This window comes from Carlito syrichta, unplaced genomic scaffold (genome assembly GCF_000164805.1).
Source record: "Carlito syrichta isolate Samal-C Ts95f unplaced genomic scaffold, Tarsius_syrichta-2.0.1 Scaffold303572, whole genome shotgun sequence".
In the NCBI taxonomy this organism is placed as follows: domain Eukaryota; kingdom Metazoa; phylum Chordata; class Mammalia; order Primates; family Tarsiidae; genus Carlito; species Carlito syrichta.
Window position 1 is genome coordinate 415,821 of NW_007247668.1, and position 18,925 is coordinate 434,745.

The 18,925-nt window shown below is 36.9% G+C and overlaps 2 protein-coding genes across 6 annotated transcripts in view; one reads left to right on the forward strand and one right to left on the reverse strand.

Moving 5' to 3' along the window:
• Positions 1 to 6,370, forward strand: part of NUP153 (nucleoporin 153) — a 57,355-nt gene extending 50,985 nt beyond the window's left edge. For both annotated transcript variants that reach the window (XM_021712659.1, XM_008058665.1), the window contains 2 exons: positions 4,744 to 4,912; positions 5,231 to 6,370. In XM_021712659.1, coding sequence (XP_021568334.1) covers positions 4,744 to 4,912; positions 5,231 to 5,315 — 254 coding nt within the window. In that variant the 3' untranslated portion in view covers positions 5,316 to 6,370. The remainder of the gene's footprint in view (positions 1 to 4,743; positions 4,913 to 5,230) is intronic.
• Positions 6,371 to 8,537: 2,167 nt separating this feature from the next.
• On the reverse strand, positions 8,538 to 18,918 carry FAM8A1 (family with sequence similarity 8 member A1). Of its 4 annotated transcripts, none has more exons than XR_002481995.1 (6): positions 18,732 to 18,918; positions 17,503 to 17,623; positions 15,462 to 15,585; positions 14,759 to 14,898; positions 12,710 to 12,988; positions 8,538 to 8,620 (listed from the first exon to the last, which is right to left on the reverse strand). XR_002481995.1 is itself a non-coding variant. In XM_021712660.1 (5 exons), exons 2-5 carry the CDS (start codon positions 17,583 to 17,585, stop codon positions 12,844 to 12,846), a joined length of 492 nt encoding a protein of 163 aa, XP_021568335.1. In that variant the 5' UTR covers positions 17,586 to 17,623; positions 18,732 to 18,918; the 3' UTR covers positions 9,503 to 12,843. The 4 variants fall into 4 exon arrangements, 2 of the variants coding, with proteins under 2 accessions (XP_021568335.1, XP_008056857.1); XR_002481994.1 differs by lacking the exon at positions 8,538 to 8,620 and adding an exon at positions 9,503 to 12,342; XM_021712660.1 differs by lacking the exon at positions 8,538 to 8,620 and having other exon boundaries at positions 9,503 to 12,988.
• Positions 18,919 to 18,925: the final 7 nt, after the last annotated feature.

Below are 18,925 nucleotides of genomic sequence, written 5' to 3' on the forward strand. Positions count from 1 at the left end.
CAATCCACTCACCTCGGCCTCCCAAAGTGCAGGATTACAGACTGAGCCACCGAGCCCGGCCATATTAACCATTTTAATCAGGATGTTTTTTCTAATATAGAATTGGAGAGTTTAGAGTTCTTTCACACAGATAACATTTCCAGAGAGATACTGTATGGTTAGGTCAGAGATACTGTATGGTTAGGTCAGAATTCTCAGTGTGCAAATACTGACTGTTGCTGAGCCATATGGTGTACTATAACTTTCTTTCCTATACAGATTTTTGTTTTCTCTGACATTAATTATTCCCTATCTTTATTAGCATTTTCTTGTGCATATTGTTAGTTAAAATCTTAACTCCTATATCATTTGTATAAATCTCTTAGTATTTTTAAACACACTGGCTGTTTTTCATTACCTTTTTTTTCCCTCCGGAGGAAAAATGCTTTTATCAAACCCAGATTAAAACATTGCCACTTCATAATCAATTTTATAAACTACATACAAAAAGAGTCAATTTTAGGAAATATTTTTGCAATTGAGAAAGAAAAAGAGTTGAGGAAAAAACTAAAAGGGCACTAAAAATTACGTCGCTCTGTTACCAAAACTTGGGAAAGAGCATATTGAAGTTGTGGTCCTCAGTTCTTTTATAACATGGTATACCTGAGGAGTAAAGGTGCCAGAAAAGTTTAGGCTCAAGGTAGCAGCATAATTGTCAAAAAAGGCCATACTGTTAAATCTAATTAATAAGGCCATTCCTACAGAAAACACATTTTCATCACACATAGAAATAATAATTTTAGTAATGATCCGAAAGCAATTTTGGTAAAAATTAAAGCCTGCAGTTAAGATTTCTTTCATTTTTAAAAAGCATATATAATATTTGTATCTATGTGTAGGTTACATGTGAAATTTTGTTACATACATAGAATGTGTAATCACATCTCAAGGTGTCTAGATTATTTACCTTGAACATTCTGTTGGGAACATTTCAGTTCTTCTGGCTGTTTTGAAATATACAGTATTTTGTTGTCAGCTATCATTATCCTACTGTGCAATTTTTTTTTTCTGGGTCAGAGTCTCACTCTGTCACCCAGGCTGGAGTGCAGTGGCACGGTCATAGCCACCATAGCCTCAGCCTGCTGGGTCAGGCAACCCTTCCGCCTCAGCCTTCCAAGTAACTGGAAGTACAGGCACACACCACCACAGCTGGCTAATTTTTTGATTTATTGTAGAGACGAGATCTCACCAAGTTGCCCAGGCTGGTCTCAAACCCTAGTTTCAGGGAATCCTCTTACCTCGAACTCCCAAAGTGCTGGGATTACAGGCTTGAGCCACTGCGCCCAGCCCCTGCTGTACTATTAAACACTAGGGCTTATTCTATCTAACTGTATATTTGTACCTACTAACCATCCTGTCTTCATCTCCTCCCCTCCCAAACACACACACCTTTCACAGCTTCTGGTAACTCATTCTACTTTGATCCTCCATGAGATCAACTTTTTTGTTTTAACCCCCACATGTGAGTCAGAGCACGCAATATTTGTCTTTCTGTACGGGCTTATTTCACTGAAAATTTTGCCTTCTAGTGCCGCTCATGTTGTAGCAAACGGTGTGATTTTATTTTTGTATGGCTGAGTAGTAGTCCATTGTGTTTTTTGTTGCTGTGATAGATCACCTAGTATTATAGTCTCCAAGTCCATCCAAGTTGCTGCAAAGTTCATAATTTTGTCATTCTTTATGGCTGTGTAATATTCCATCATGTATATGTACCACATTTTTTAAATCCAGTCCTCTTTCGATAGGCAGCACAGTTGGTTCCATGTTTTTGCTATTGTGAACAATGCTGCAATAAACGTGTGTGCAGGTATCTTTTCCATAGAGTGATTTGAGTTCCTCCGGGTATATTCCCAGTAGGGAGATTGCAGGGTCATATGTGAGGTCGATTTTTAAGTCTTTTAGGAATCATCACACTTTTCCACAGAGGCTGTACTAGTTTACATTCTACCAACAGAGTAGAAGTGTTCCCTTTTTGCCACATTCTCTCCAGAATCTCTTGTTTTTTGAGTTATTGATGATGGTCATCCTGATTGAAGTTAGGTGGTATCTCAGTGTGATTTTAATTTGCATTTCTTTAATGACTAGTGAGGCTGAGCATTTTTTCATTTATCTGTTGGCTGCTTGTATGTCTTCTTTTGAGAAGTGTCTGTTAATATTTTTTGCCCAGTTTGTAATGGGGCTGTTTGTTTTTTTCTTTTCTGCACGTTTGAGTTCCTTGTAGATTCTCGATGTTAGGTCTTATTTTTTCCCAGTCTGTGGGAAAAGCTGTTTCCTCACTCTCTAAATGGTTTCTTTGGCTTTGCAGAAGGTTGTCAGTTTGATGAGGTCCCACTTGTTTATATTATCTCTTATGGCCTGGGCACGTGGGGTTTTGATCAGGAATTGGTTGTCAGTTCCCATTTTCCATAAGGATTTCTCCTACATTTTCTAAGGTTCTTATAGTTTGAGTTTTATGTTTAAATCTTTGATCCATTTAGAGTTGATTTTTGTGTGTATGGGGATAGGTAGGAATCTTTTAATCTGCATGTGGTCAGTCAGTTTTCCCAGCACCATTTACTGAATAGGTTCTTCTCTCCCCAGTTGGTTGATGGCAGAGGCTTTGTCAAGGATGAGTTGGTTGAGAAATTGAGATTTTGCTTCTGGAGTCTATATGCCTGTTCTTGTACCAATACCGGGCTGTTTTGATTATTGTAGCTTTATAATAAAGCTTAAAGTCTGGGAGTGTGATGCCTCCCGCTTTGTTTTTTTTTTGTTTGTTTTGTTTTGGTTTTTTTTTGCTGAGGATTGTTTTGGCTATTTGTGATCAATTATGCTTCCATATGAATTCCTGTATTGTCGTTTCCAGGTTTGAGCAGAATGCTGCTGGTAATTTAATGGGTATTGTGATAAATCTGTAGATTGCCTTGGTTAGGATGGACACCTTAACAATGTTGATTCGTCCAATACATGAGCATGGAATATTTTTCCATTTGTTTGTATCATCTTTGATTTCTTTGAGTGGTGTTTTGTAGTTTTCATTGTAAAGGTCTGACTTCTCTGGTTTGGAAGATGCCTAGGTATATTTCATTTTCTGTGTGGCTATTGTGAATAGGATTATGCTTTTTATTTGGGTTTTTATTTGTTTATTGTTGGTATATAGGAATGCGACTGACTTTTGCACATTTATTTTATACCGAGACTTTGCCAAAGTCCTCTATCAGTGCAAGGAGGTTTTTGGCAGATTCTTCTGGGTTTTTGAGGTACAGAATCATGTCATCTGCAAAGAGGGATAACTTAACTTCCTCTTGTCATATTTGGATACCCTGATTTCCTTCCCTTGTCTGATTGTTCTAGCTAGGGCTTCCAATACTATTTTGAGCAGGAGGGGTGAGAGTGGGCATCCTTGTCTTATTCCAGTTTTCAGGGAAAATGGTTCCAATTTCTGTCTGTTTAGCAGTATGTTGGCTGTGGGTTTCTCATAGATGGCCCTTACTATTTTGAGGTATGTTCCATCTATGCCTAAGTGTTAGAGGGTTTTATCAAGAAGGGGTTCTGAATTTTATCAAAAGTTTTTCCACATCTAATGATAATAATCATGTGGTTTTTGTCTTTACATCTGTTGATATATTTAATTACATTTATGGTCTTGTGGATGTTGAACCAACCCTGCATCTTGGGGAAGCCTTCTTGGTCATGGTGGATGATTTTTGAGATGTGTTCTTGGATCCGGTTTGCTAGAATCTTGTTGACAATTTTAGCATCTGTGTTCATCAAGGATATTGGCCTGTAATTCTCTTTACCCAGTTTGGGTATCAGTGTGATGTTAGCTTCATAAAATGATTTGGGGAGAGTTCCATCTTTCTCGGTTGCCTGGAGTATTTTCAATATGATTGGCATCAGCTCCTCCTCGTATGTTTTTTAGAATTCTGCTGGAAAACCATCTGGTTCAGGGCTTTTTCTTTTGGTAGGTAGTTTTCTTATGACAGTCAATTTCCTAGGTTGTTATTTGTCTGTTTATCAAACTAGTTTTTAAAAAAGAAGTAACCAATAGAGACCAGTCAACCTATTCTTAATTCCTCTGTTTTCAATATGAGATTCTTGCCTTTGACTATTCATGGTGTCCCCCAGTCCAGAGACTTCTCTAAAGACTAAACTTCTGTTCTGCTTGGATGGTACTGGGGAGAGATTGATCTGTATATTTTCTTCTTAAACAGGTATTTCCTTTTTTTCTCTTTTGGTCCCACCTTCATTCTCACTTCCAGAAGTACCTGGAATCTAAATTTTTGGTTATGATTGGAGTAAATGGAATTGCTTCTGTGCTTTCCCTGCTGCTAATTTAGTATCAGTTCTAGTCAGCCTTATAGCTTCTAAACTTTTTTTTTTGCTGTTGTCTGTCCCATCTCTTCTCCTCTTTGTAAAAATCCCTTTACTATTTTTAATGCACTTTTCCAAGAAGATAGACCTAAATGTACTTGTTGATTTCACTGTGTTTAACCAGAAACCCACACTGCCCTTTTTCCTTGGTCATGGGTAAGTTGTGTGATTTGTTGGAGGTGTCAAGTATGTGTACTGTGTTTCAATGGAGGGAATATTTCAATTTTCTTTAGATTATGAGACCATAAGAGATCTTAACTCTTTATACATGTTTTTGTATGTAGAACTCAGTCATTAATTAAAAAAATTATTTTTTCCCTAATGAAGTACTTTTTTGTTCAACTATTGTAGGTTCAGTTTTCCATTTTGGCAGCAGCACTACAAATTTCAACTTCACAAACAATAATCCGTCAGGAGTGTTCACATTTGGTGCAAATCCTAGCACGCAGGCAGCCTCAGCCCCACCTTCAGGCTCAGGGGTCTTTCCATTTAACCAGTCTTCAGGAGCATTCACAGTAGGGTAAGATAATTTTTTGTTGAAATGGAGAATTTATATTGGTAAAGGTGTGTGCGTATTTTGTTTTTAAAAGTCATCAAGGTACAGTATAGTTTGGATAAAATTAAATATGTTTTCCAACATCAATTTACCATGTTATAATTTGGGAGGATTACATAGCCTGAAAAAAGTAGCAGTCATGTTTGTGTTAGGTATAGCAGAAGATGTGCTTTGTTTGTGTGTCCCCATCACCTCTCCCCTTGCTGCTTACGTTAAATGTTACGATTCTAAAATTGTGCTCTTGAGCATTATATCACATTATTAAGTTTTTATTTTTCATAGGTCAAATGGGAAAAATATGTTCTCTTCTTCTGGAACTTCAGTTTCTGGTCGCAAGATAAAGACTGCCGTTAGACGCCGGAAATAAAGACACATTGGTGTTAACACACAGTTTTAACAACAGCTGGTGCCGTTTTCAGACTGGATTGTACTGTGTGCTGCTGTTAACTGAAGTCAGATCTGCCTAAGGTCTTATTTAATTTGGAACTTTCCCCCCTTTTTCTTTCTTTATAGAAGCCACATCCCCACGTCACCCACCCTCTTTTTAAAAAATAATAGCTGGACTGGGGACTGATTCTTCATCAAAAATATTTTATGATCCAGCGGATTATTCACTGATTTGACATAGTCCTGTTATACCCAGGATAGAGCTCACACAGAGGATGGCTTTGTACAGAACCTCTTTGCGCCACTATGTGCGTTGATAAGCATTTATGGAACGCATTGGAATTGTAATTTTATCTGAGGAATTCTGTATAGATTAGAATTCTGTATAGATTAGAGGATGTTGAAATGAATGATTTCTATGCCAAGTTTGTGCTGGTGTATGTGTGAAGTGAGTGAGTTAGGTGTATCGTGCACTAAAATCTTCTGATACAGGAAGCCTGATTAAAGAATGGTCCGTGCTAAGGACTTGTTAGATCTAGTTCGTTCTCCATTTAATAATTATATGCTATTTCTATATTTTCATTCTTCTATCACCTGTCTTGCCTTTTTCATTATTTTATTATGAAACTTATGTAAATACAATTTTGTTTCTGTACTTTTTTTGCATAACATAAAATCTGTGAACTTGAAATTGGAATTTTTGTGTTAGAAATTTTTTTGTTGTTTGTTTAGTCTTGTCTCAGATTTTATTATGTAAATCCCATTATTCAAAGTTGCCTAAATCCATTTGGAAATCTTTAAAAAAAAAAATTGGGGATTCTTAAAGTTGAATTTATTGGCTTTTCTGATCCAGTTTTGTTTGGACCAAAAACCAGTATTGTACAAAGTATTAAGCATATATTTTTATATTTACTGAAATGGACTGTGGTGACTTTGGATAATAAGGAAAAGTTTAATATTAAAGCCATGTTTATTACAGTATAATTAACATGTTAAACCATGGGATAAATGCCATCAATAAAAACTTATGACATACTTTTTGTTTTAGTTTTAACTCATAATGAAGGTACACAGTATTAATGGGAAAGGATTTTTTATATAAAGGTTAACAGTGGTCAATTAGGTGAATTCCAAAGAATACATTTGAGTGATTTAGACAAGTATAATGGAAAAGTATCTGAATATTCCACATAAAAAAAAGGTACTACTTCTTGCCTGGTGCTAGGAATCATGCCCTATTTGCACATAGATTTACGTGCCTTTTTTTAAAGTTGAAAATAAATACAACCATTAATGTTTGTGCCTGTATACTTCTTGATAGATGATTAGACAGCATTTATTGATTGAGTTCGTGGAGATATGAGGGAGCCACGGAGACTACGGTGGCCCTTTTTACACAGTTGTCCCTTGGTGTATATGCAGGGAATCGTGCTGAAAAACAACCCCCCAAGATGCGCACATACTCAAGTCCAGCAGTCAGCCTTGCAGAACCTCAGTATATGAAAACCAGCTCCCCGAATATGCAGGCTTTGCATCCCTACAAATACTGTTTTCAGTCTGCATCTGGTTGGGGGAGCGGGGGAAGTTTATGTATAAGGTTAGACTGCACAGTTCAAACCTGTGGTGTTTGAGGATCAACTGTAATTTCTTTTGGATTATTTTATTGCATTATTATTGTTTTTACTAGATTTTTTTTTCTCTCCTGTGGTTCATAAAAGAGTTCTTGAAACAGCATTTGGTGCCATTTTATTTTTTAATTTGAATACACCTTCAACTTGTTCTCACTTTTAATTAAGCTAAACTTGTTTGGCTGGAGTTACAATTCAGAACTTTAAAATGTTTAGGAGCTTTTTTGTGTTTCCAATGAAAAAATATTTTTCTTACCTGACATCTTAGGCCATCATGAAATGCTGTTTAGAGGTAGAAATTTTTATTTATATTTACTTTATTAGTAATATATATTTGACACTATTGGCGAGGCGGGGGGTGGCAAATGGGAGTGGTGATTGCTGGAAGAGGTAACTAGAAATCTGTTGTGTCTTACTGCTGAGACGTTAATACCTAATTTCTCTATAGGTAGTTTTTAGCCATTCTCTTGGCCTAGATGGTTAAGAATATTATGCTTCTTACTTTTCTCTAAAAATGTGCTAGAATAATGTTTACTTAGTACTTTTCTTTTTTAAACAATGTATTAAAAACCATACTTAACTATGTTAAAAGTAGACTCTTTTGACCCCAAAACTGAGAAGTCTATAGACTTATATTCAGACTGTGGGACATTTTATAATCTGCTTTAGTTCTCAGGGTGCCAACCTCAACTGTCCTTCCTTGGCCCAGCAGAGGTTCCATCTCCTTATTGGGCTGACTCAGGCTGTGGGACCCACTTATGTGACTGTAATATATGCCTTGGGTTGTATACTCCATACACAAGTGAAAATTGAGGGCCTTTTGTGGAAAAAGGGGAAACGTTAGAAAATAAAAGCTTACTTCTTTTACTGGGCCATTGAGAAATTGATTTTAATGGGAAATAATTTCTGGAGGAAAGTCATGTGCAGAAAGTTTAATATAATTATCGGGTATGTTTTTAAAATTTGGTTGGTTGACCAGAACATCAGTAGTTCTCACTGTATATACCATATACAGTCTGGATAGGCCAAAAATCTGCATCACTGAATAAGCACCTGGAAGAATTCTGCTGTACTGAGTTTTGAGGATGTCACTTTAGGCAGAGTGCTGGAGTTGTTTTGAGTAATTACAATTCCAGGCATTAAGAAAATTGATAATTGATAATGTCCTTAAGCTGCTTATTAACATTTGTTACAAATTCTCCCCGGAATTGTTCATGTAATCAGCATTTTATTATTTGAAATAAATTACTGAATTAATTTTAACAATTTGTAACCAGGGCATAAACTGGTTTTTCCTGGGAAGAACTTAAGTGTTTGCTTTAATTATCTCAGCATGCCATTTTCTGTGCTTTTTGAGTCAGAATCTCACTTTGTTGCTGGGGCTGGAGTGCAGTGGCACACTCATGGCCACTGCAGCTTCAACCTGCTGGACTCATGTGCTCTTCCCACCACAACCTTCCACGTAGCTGGAACTACAGGTGTGTACAACCAAACCTGGATTGTTTTTTTGACTGATTGTAGGGATGAGGTCTCATCATGTTGCCCAGGCTGGTCTTAAATCTGTGGGCTCAGGCAATCCTCTCGCCTCTGCTTCCAAAGCGCAGGGATTACAGGCATAAGCCGCCGCCGTGCCTGGCTCTTGTTCCCGTTTTAAAGTCTGAAATTCAATGGAAGTTTTATAAAGGTTAGCCTGTGTGTTTAATGGAAATGGACAAATCTGGTATAATAAAATTGAGAAAATGGGGTTACTAGGTCTAACAACACATACCAACTATGACTGTGCCAGTCAGCCTTCATTTGTTTGTAATATGAGGCAACTTTATAACTTATCTTGAAAATCCTCTGTGGTTCCAAAATGTGTAGGTTGTGGCTAGGCTTGTAGCAGCACATTGTCTACAGGACTCAAACTAGGTTATATTTTAGCTACTCTTATGTCTTTTGCCTTTCTTGAGGAACCTGTTTTGTATCCTGCCCTTCCCCTCTGGGCATGTTTGTGAAAGAATAGGAAAGGCTTTTAAGGTCAGAACTGGATTTAAGTTGCCCATCTCAGTCATTTACTAGCTATGAGACTTAATTTTGTGTGATGGTTGTGATGGTTAAAGCTTTTAACATTGTTTTGTTCATGTACTTTTTTTTTTTTTTTTTTTGAGTCTCATGTGATCCTTCCACCTCAGCCTTCCAAGTAGCTGGAACTACAGATGTGCACCACCAAGTCTGGCTAATTTTTAAAAATTTATTGTATAGGCAAGGTGCCTAGGCTGCTTTCAAACCTTGAGCTCAGGCAGTCTTCTCGCCTCAGCTTCCCGAAGTGCTGGGATTATAGGCGTGAGCCACCGCACCCGACCTGTTCATGTACTTCTGAGTGTACTACTTGTTAAAAGAGGATGTCTCTAAAAATTGACGAGTTCCATAGACCTATTTCTGAAAGCATTCTAGTTTACTGCTGTAGCTACTGGGAAAGCTGTATTTGGAAGCAAGGTTTCCTTAAGTGAGAGATTTTAGAGCAAACCTTCTCAAAGAATTAGACAACACACATAGGCATTGGTGGACTCTAAGTATTTATTGAGATAGTACAAATTGCTGGCATACAAATTTATTAGAAACACTGCTGAATTTTATTTGTAGGTAGGCCATCAATACTGTTTGCAGGTCAAGCCCTACTATAATGAACCACAAGGAAGTATATACACAATTTGAAATGAGGAACTTGACCTAGGCAAGAGACTTTGGCCCATTGTACTAGGGCTGGGGAATGTGAAATGATTAAAATGGTACTTGTCAGATTTTAGGAATACTGTTATTTAGACATTCTTCAAAGAAACAATTGCCTGTTTTAGTAGAGACAGTGTAGAATGAAAACATTTAATACTCTTAACCCCCTCAAAAAGCCCTTTATTCCCAAGTAGCAAGAACTAAATTTTCAACTCTTCTACCTTCCCTTTGCTAGAAGTAACATGCATAAGTAAAACACCCAAACAGTTATTGAAGGGAACAAATCCTTTTTTTTATTGTTATTTGAAACAATTAAAAACATTAATTCTGTAATCTAGACAATATGGCCTTCAAATATAATGCATTTTTTTCGATCCTAAATACTTGGCTAAAATTGGAAAGTAAATGTTTTGTAGAAGCAAAGTATCAGTTGGGTGATACTTTTTATAATACTGACAAGGCTTGCTAGTTCCCAAAGTGCTGGCTTTATTTCTATAGTCAAGAGTAGCCTAAAAGCAAGGCCATAAATCATGCTTACTTACCCTAGGCCCAGCTCCTGGCTCCAACATGAACATTATTCACTTAGTATGCCAGACTTTTTTCAAGGTGTAGTAGCCACTCAGGTTATCTTTAGTGATGGGTACTAATATTTTCTGCAGCACAAATTAACTGCCAATTCTCTGGTTTCACTTAGGGGCATGCTCATTAAAATAGTATTCTCACATTTGACTCTTGATTTTTGTTCCCTTATTGTTATGTGATAGATGATGTCAGTAAACTTTCTTTTGCCTTTTTAGGCTACAGCTTAAGCATAAGAATTACACTTTGACAGAGAAAACCAGTATTTCTATAAGTGAAATATATTCAAGTATTTCTGAAAAGAAGAAAGACTACCATACAAACCCCAAGAGAAAAATACGTGGCTCTAAGGCCTGGTTCCCTCTTCCCTCATTGTTTTCACATTTTTTTTGACTTTAGAAATCTCTTTCCCTAAGTGCTAGATTCATAAATAGAAACAGACTTGGGTTCTCCTGTAAAGGCAGACAATAATACTTCTATGTATTTTATAGGGCTGTATAGTATAACTTGAATCCATGGTTAGATCTGAGTGGACCTATATAGATATTAATCTGAATTACTCATGTAGAGAAAACATGCAATATTTTAAATATAACAAATTAAGCCGGACCAGTTTGCTTTTGTTTTACTTAATAGATGGAAATAACACAGATGGCAAACTGTTCAATTACCTGAGCAGAAATTAAGAATCTTAAGGTGTATTCCAGAGCTACATGAAGAACATTTCAGCAACAATTCCTCAGTTGGTGGCAAAAGTAGTGTGTAAACCAGTACTTGTACATATACTACTAAAGTGCAACATTTATTAAACATTTTCTAAAAAAAAAAAATTTTTTTCACTGTGAAGGACCATAACACTAATTCTTCCCAGAGGGCACATGTCAATGATCTATTTAGTACTTTGACATACTTCTTAACTAATAGCATTTCTGTAAAGCTATGGAAAGTTATTTTGAAAAACATGGTTTATGAAATTTCATAATGAAAAGGTATTATAAATAAGGACATTTGCTAAAGTTTCTATAAATATCAAATGTGAATATTTTCCTGGTTTTAAATGTCAAAGAAAAACCTACTCTGGAAACTGATACAGTGATCAATTTATAGATTTTTAGATGTGTCTTATGTTTAATATTATATTTAAGACCATGGACATTGCCTATATTGATCTTTTAAGCACCCTAATTTTGAAGTGTGCAATAAAGTTTAGTGTTTTTTGGAAAATAACAGCAGAGCTGGAGAAAATACCTATGAATCAAATAAAACTATAAATAGCACAGGTATATCTCAACACAGCTAACTGGGACATTTACGAAAAGTACAGATACACAAAACCCCAAAATTTTGCTTCAACAGAAGAATAAAGTAAAGCGGCAAGATATAAATACAAGCTATTACTTTGCATAACATTTCCCCCCAAACTTTGCCCCTAGCAGGCCCAAAATGAGCCTAAAAGAACCTAGAATGTCTGGAAATGATATTCTCCCTTGCTTTAGAAAGAATAGTACATATTAGGAAAACTGCTAATATTTTACATGCTACTAATGTTTAATCATGAAATATCATGAAGTTTTTTAATACCTTGATGTTTCCAACAGTCATGGAACTATAAGTATAAAAGAAAACTAACTAGTATGTGAATATGCTGTATATCAATAGAAGTTACACTCATATTCAGAACACTGAAAAGCATTAATACTTTCTTCATGCTGCACATACTGGGAATATTGTTTTATAGTAAATAGGCAACAGTTTAATGAAAGCATATTTTCCACACTTATTAGTTTGATTCAGGGCACTGAAAATACTTGCACATGAATTATAAGCAAAATTTACAGTGAAAATTTACTCCCCCCCATTAAAAGAAATCACTAACTTAAAAAAAAACACAATGGTAATATAGCAATATGACAACATTTCATCATCATGAAAAGCTTGCCCACAAACACATGTTTAAGCATTAAGAACTGTTGTAAAGTTACATCATTACCACAGTGAACTGCAGTACAGGTTGGAAAACTTCAGGTAAGGAAACTGCCAGGCCAGCCCTTCTTGTTCCACTTTCTTGCGGCTAACTCACCACACCTCCTGGGATGGGAGATAAATGGACTATCCAATTTGTGTTCCCATTCCCTCCCCCCAAAACCAGACAATTTCCCCAGAAAGTGTTAACTACAAGATGAATTATGTAGGTGTTTACAAAACACAACTGGACATTTTCCATTATTTTGGGATAAACCAAAATAAATTTTCAAAGTTTCACTTAGCGATTGCAAAGCTGAAAACTTTCAGAAATCCTAATGCCTTAGATCTTAAGAATATTGTCCACTGTTGATTATAAAACCACTTGCCGTCTTTTTTATCTAAACATTTTAAATACTTGAATTTAATAAGTTTTTTCTTCTGGAAGATTTCTTTGGCATTCAAGTAAAATCAATACTTTGAAAATAGTCACCTGTATCACACTGGAGTGACTGCTTTAATTTCTAAATCATCAATTAATATAACCCAGGGATACTGATGGCCTTGATACGTAATTTAGTCTTGTCATTATTCCATAGGTTTTATAAATCAGGGCTTTTTGAGGCATCATCTGACCCCACTTCTTTTTACCACAATGGTTCCTGCTACAATGTCATAGGCTGTTCGATTATGCTGAAAAAACAGTGGTGTGATGAAAGCAGGGAAAAAAGAAGCAATAGAAAAATTCTTGATTAAAGCTCGAATAGTAGACCTAAAAAGTTAAAAAAAAAATCAGGTAAGTATGTCAACCACATAGAATAATGGTATTCCATCAAGTTCAAAATATATATTTAAAACATGTTCACACTTCTTTATGAAAATCCACAGGAGGAAAAAGCATATTCAAAGTATATTGCGAGAATTTTTACCTTTGATATCGGAGTTATTTTCAAGTAGCAATGCATCATAATCAAACCACCTGAACTATTTCGAACGATTTCATTAACATAAAAGACCTTAGAACTTGAACATAAAAAGCAGTACTAAACATGTCTTAGAACATGAACTAAGGGTTTACAGTATTTTCTAGTATTTTGCCAGAAGAATGTGTTTCTGGTATCTTCTAAACTGAGTATGCTTATTGCAATCCTATTTTCTACCTTATATGAAGCACTAGCATTTTAAATTACTGTTAAGTTCTTTTATCAACTCTCTTGTGGGATCCAGAGATTAAGGGAAGCTTTAAAGTTTTAAACAATCACTCAGAATGAAGAATTATCTTACTAATGTTAGATTTCTGCCTATCAGTGCACTGAGATGCTACAGAATAGTGTAGAGTGTAGGCTCTGAATCCAGACTAGTTGAATTCGAATCCATCTTCTACCAATTACTAGTTGTGTTCTACACCTGCAAAAAGGGATAACAGTATCTATCTTAGAAGGTTGTTGGGACTTTTTTTTTTTGAGATAGGATGAAGTACAGCGGCACAGTTACAGATCACGGCAGCCTTAACACCTCTTGGGCTCAGGCCATCCTTCCACCTCTGCCTCCTGAGTCTTCTGTCCTGCCTCCTGAGTAGCTGAGACTATAGGCACACACCACCACACCCTACTTATTTTTCTGTTTTTTTTTTGTAGAGATGGGGGTCTTGCTATGTTGTCCAGGTTGGTTCTGAACTCCTGGGCTCAAGTGATCCTCTCACTTTGGCCTCCCAAAGTGCTAGGATTACATGTATGAGCCACTGCACTCCACCAGGTTGTTAGGATTAAGTTAGTTCAAACATATGCAGTGCTACTAAAATTGCTGCTGTATAAGTGCTTGATAAACATCAGCCATTATTGACTCTTTTATTAAAAGAAGTAGCTAGGATCATAACCACAAAATTTTAAGAAAATTCTGAGGATGTCAGCAAAACCAAGGCTTCTTCTAGAGTCACTTGTTCATATTTATTGACACAACAATCCAGCTCTGAACCATTTTGGCAAAAATTCCGCCAGTATCTTGTTTGGTGGAACTGATTATCATCCACTCGCCTTCACAACTTACTTCCATTATCACTATTTGTACATTCCCCCAGAACTAGATGACAGCAGTTAGCCATGAGTACTGGAAGTACTATAAGCTTTACCCCTTAAGAGCAGGAGCAGGATACATGAAATGCATAAGCTGTCAAAACTTATTGCCCATTCAAGATGGGATAATGACAGGTATGACCAAATGGAGGCTCAAAGCAGATTAGTAACTGATGCAATGTCCACAGAGCTAGAGGATAATTAAGCACTGATATAGCATCAACATCCAGATCATCCTCTTATTATTGGACTTATATTTCATAAAATGATCATCTTAAAAATGTATACTAAAGAGAGGTCTACAACTATATAACAACTGAAATAAATACTCACAAACTTTGTTTTAAACTTAATAAATGTAAGCCTATCTGATATATACCATGAAGGAAAAAATAATAAAATACTGTATCAAATGCTACAACTTATGAATTATATTGATTACTATAGATCAAGCTAAGAAAAGGACTTACGTTGTGATGCTAACATTTGAGGAAGGAATCACTAAAACCCGACTCGGTGCAATAAGCACTGATGTATCACATGTCACAACTCGAAGCCCTAGCAGAAACTTCCCTGGGGTTGCTCCACCTGCTCCCCAAATGCAAATTATCTAAGAAAAGAAGGATAATTAGAAATAACTTACTGGCTCAACTATACCAATTTTAAAGATGTTTTCCTACCATACTATTTCATGTTTTAAAATTTTCAAGTTAAAAGAATTGCACAGAGTACTCAAAAGGTTAACAATGTAATGCTTTTCTGTAGGTCTTTAACATGTTCAATACCACAAGATGTCCACTGTAATATATCTGTGTCTATTATACTTTTAGCAAGTTGTTTGTATGGAAAAATACATTTCAAATTCCACAACCAACTTACAAGTATATTTTTGGACATAAACATTCTGTAACATTCATAAACATTCTATTTATGAGTGAAATTTTATTTGCATTTCTAAATCTGGAAAAACATTACAAAGAACTGTAAAACATCTTCCTTCCGAAATTTTTTTTAACTTAAATATGTTAAAGAAATTTTGGAAAAACCAGAAAAGTAGAAAGAGACATTTGAAAAATATAGGAATAATTATAAATTTCCATTACTTTTTGTCGTGGGCTGATAATCTAAAATTAGATTGTTAAATATTAATATTTGCTGAAGTCTGCAGCTTACCTCATAGAAACAAACTAATAATCTGTATATAAGAGCCACAACCATCATTTTCTGCAAGTCTTCCATTGATGTGTCTTCATCTATTTCTTCTATTATATAATGCATAGCAAACTTAGAGATATCCCTACATGAAATAATAGTTTAGGGTTATAAAGAATTAGTTATCTGAACTGTTGTGCTGATTTTTTTTCATTAGTATAAGTCATACATTTTAACTGAAATTCTGAACTTATCTTTAGGTTCCCAATCATCTAGTTTCATAAAACATTCATTAGTTTATTCAACAAATAAACAGCACTAGCAGGAACAGGCACTGTACTAGCCCTGGGGACGTATTGGTGAATGAATTCAATGTGGTCTCTGCTTTCATGGAGAGTCTAACCTAGCAAGGAAAACAATAACTAAGTAGCAATAGTAAAGTGGGATAAGAGCTGTGATAAGGAACCACAGGAGAATACAAAAACACACACACCAGGAAGTAACCTTGTGAAGCCTTCCCAGAAATGACATTTAGGGGAGGATAAGATGAAGAGAAGTTGGTCAGACTAAAGTTCCAGAGGGAGGAAGCACTATGAGAGAAAGCCTTGAAGCAAGAGAGTGTGTGATGGAAGCTACAAGTAGTTTGGTATAGCTCAAATATTAAGTGTGTGAGGTGACAGTGATTAAGAAATAAGGGCATCTGGCCAGGCATGGTGGCTCACGCCTATAATCCCAGCACTTTGGCCGAGGTAGGAGGATTGCTTGAGCCCAGGAGTTCAAGACCAGCCTAGACAACAATAGCAAGACCTCATCTCTACAAAAACATCAAAAAATTAGCCATGTTTGGTGGTATGTGCCGGTAGTAGTCCCAGCTACTCAGGAGGCTGAGGTCGAAGGATGGCCTGAGCCCAGAAGTTTGAGGCTGTCGCGAGCTATGATTGTGCCACTGCATTCCAGCCTGAGTGACAAAGACTCTCAGTTCAAAAAAGAAAATAAAAAAATAAGGGCATCTGTTAAACCTCATGATGAAATTCAGACTTTATCCTGCTGGCAAAAAGAATTCATTGAAGGGTTTTAAGGCAAGAGAGGGGGCAGATTCAGAATTTATGATCATGTAAGAGGCTAGACGGAGATAACACAGAAGACAGGAGGCTGAGTTACCAATTTAAGAAACTTTTGCTATAACCCAAGCAAGAGATGACAGTAACTGGGATAGGGAGAAGCGATGATGAAAAACAGTCTGGCAGCGAGGAGGAAGTGTCCTAGGTTGAAAGCTATTTAGGAGATTGAACATAAAGGAATTGATATTTGACCTGAGGTGGGGAGGGAGGGAGGGAGGGATAGGCAGGGAGGAATCCCAGTAACACTTAGATTCCTGGCCAGGGCCCTTGAATTTGACTACATAAACTTGTATCTGCCACTTACCATCTTTGTAACTCTAAGTTCTGGGCTTAACCTCTCATAAACCCAAATTTCACACTCTATAAAATGGAGGTATTAACCTCTTCTTCATAGTGGTATTATGATTAAATAAGAATCCACTCATAGACATAAGCTCAGTGCCGAGCAAATAGAAAGTACTTAGGAAGTGATAACTACTATTATGACTATTGTTAATCTGAAAGGATTATTCAAATATATATCTCACTTGCCTGATAAGTATAAGCAATCCCATTTGGAAATGTCATCTAGTTAATTATTAATAATTCACCTACCAAAAACTCTTTATGTCTTTTTCTTTAGAGACTCCACAGGACAGCAAGAGGGAACAGGATAGTAAGAGGAATAAAATCAGACCAGGTTTGGAGGTTCCTTGTCTCTATTTTTCATAAGTGAGATACCCACACACTTTACAGAAGTTATTGCTTGTTTCCCACCCCCTGTAGTTATTTCTTAAAGCCCAACAAGAATACAATAAATCTGACAAAGCTCTTATTAAAAATAACATGACACTGTCACACCAATTATCTGTATAGTCACTTGCAGGCATGAACAGAACTTAACAAAACAAGATTTCTAAACAGTAAAAATTAAATCTTTTCTGCAAATGACCGTAACTTACTTTATTCCACTGAGGTGCATAATGCTTAAGACAATGGTTGCTTTTATAAAGAAGAGAATAAAGAAATCCACCATCTCTGCCATAAATCTGTGAGCCAAGGATGGAATAACATACTCTCTGCCTGTGAATTAAAAAGAAAGTTAGGAAAACTAATCATCTCACATAGGCCTTGGAAGACAAGCCAGGTAATGAATGGGTCGAAACGTCAAGGTACAACATAATAACAAAAAAAAAGGATGACCCTGCAGCAGTTACTGATATGGATTCCACCAAGAATGTATGTTATTGAATATCCAGCAACAGGAATCCACTATTTTCTGAACTTAAAGTTTGCTTTCATCACCTTAATGTTTAAAAATTTATTTCACAAATAAACTGGATTAGGGTGTCCAATACATTTCACTAGGAACTCTAATGAGGAGAATCCAGGTGATCACATCTAAGTGACACAAAATGAAACACTTTTAGTAAAAATCAAGGTTAAGTATTGACAATGAGTAAAAAGTAAATACTTGTATTTTCCCCCCCATTCTGTTGGTTTTGCTGTCTATAAAATAAACCCAATGACTATCATTCTGTCATCCTAAATTCTGAGTGGAATCATATTCAGGCATCAACTAGTTCTTGTCCCATATACCTGTGGCTAAATAAAACAAAAAGTCTAAAGACCTAATTAATAAGTTAAAAAGTGTAACCAATGTAAAATATTCTCATTCCCATACAGAAATTACAGGCATTACACAAGATCAATAAGCCAGGACCAACCAAAGCTTCACAGCTCCATTTGTATCCACGTAAATCTTTTATATCCGTCCAGTGCCGCTGTCCTAAACAGCCAATGCCTGAATTATTTCCAGCATTACCAGACGAGTCCCTCCAAAAGCGAGTTTGCCGTCTGCGAGTTCAGCTTCGGATCTCCCTCTCCAGAGCGTGGAGGTCAAGGTAGGAGGCTGGTTCGCAGGGCAAAGATTTCTTTACCCGGAAAATCAACTAGTCCCGTGAGTAAAGAATCAATTCGGAGTGCCAGGTCTAACGAGAGAAGAAACCGTGCGTACTGCCTGGTACATTTTGCCAACTTACGGCCTGGACAAACCGTGGCGGATGCAGGCAGAGAATCGCCAGCCTGAGCAGCAGACGCAGTGACTGATCCAAAAGGGTGCCAGCTCCACCCGCGCAGGCAGCTCCCCGAAGACCCCTCCCCCCGCGCAGCCTCCACTCGCGCTTCTCACCTGCCTGCCGCCCGGTCTCGCTCGAGGCTCGCGCAGGGGCTGCCGATCCCACCCTCGTCACGGGGGTCGCCCGGGCCGATCCCTGCACGTGAGGAGCCCGGGATCCCAGGCCCGCTACTGCAGCAGGGGCGGCAATGCCCGGAGCTGCCCCCGGGTCGGGCCCGGCGGCCCCGGCGCTCAGGAAGTAGAAGGGA

Coding starts and splice junctions, on each gene's coding strand:
- FAM8A1 (XM_021712660.1), bottom strand. CDS start 17,585: ATGGCAGAGATGGTGGATTTCTTTATTCTCTTCTTTATAAAAGCAACC. Junction 15,586..17,502: donor ATGCACCTCAGTGGAATAAA/GTAAGTTACGGT, acceptor TATTTCATGTAG/GGATATCTCTAAGTTTGCTA. Junction 12,989..14,758: donor TCAAATGTTAGCATCACAAC/GTAAGTCCTTTT, acceptor TTAACTTTTTAG/GTCTACTATTCGAGCTTTAA.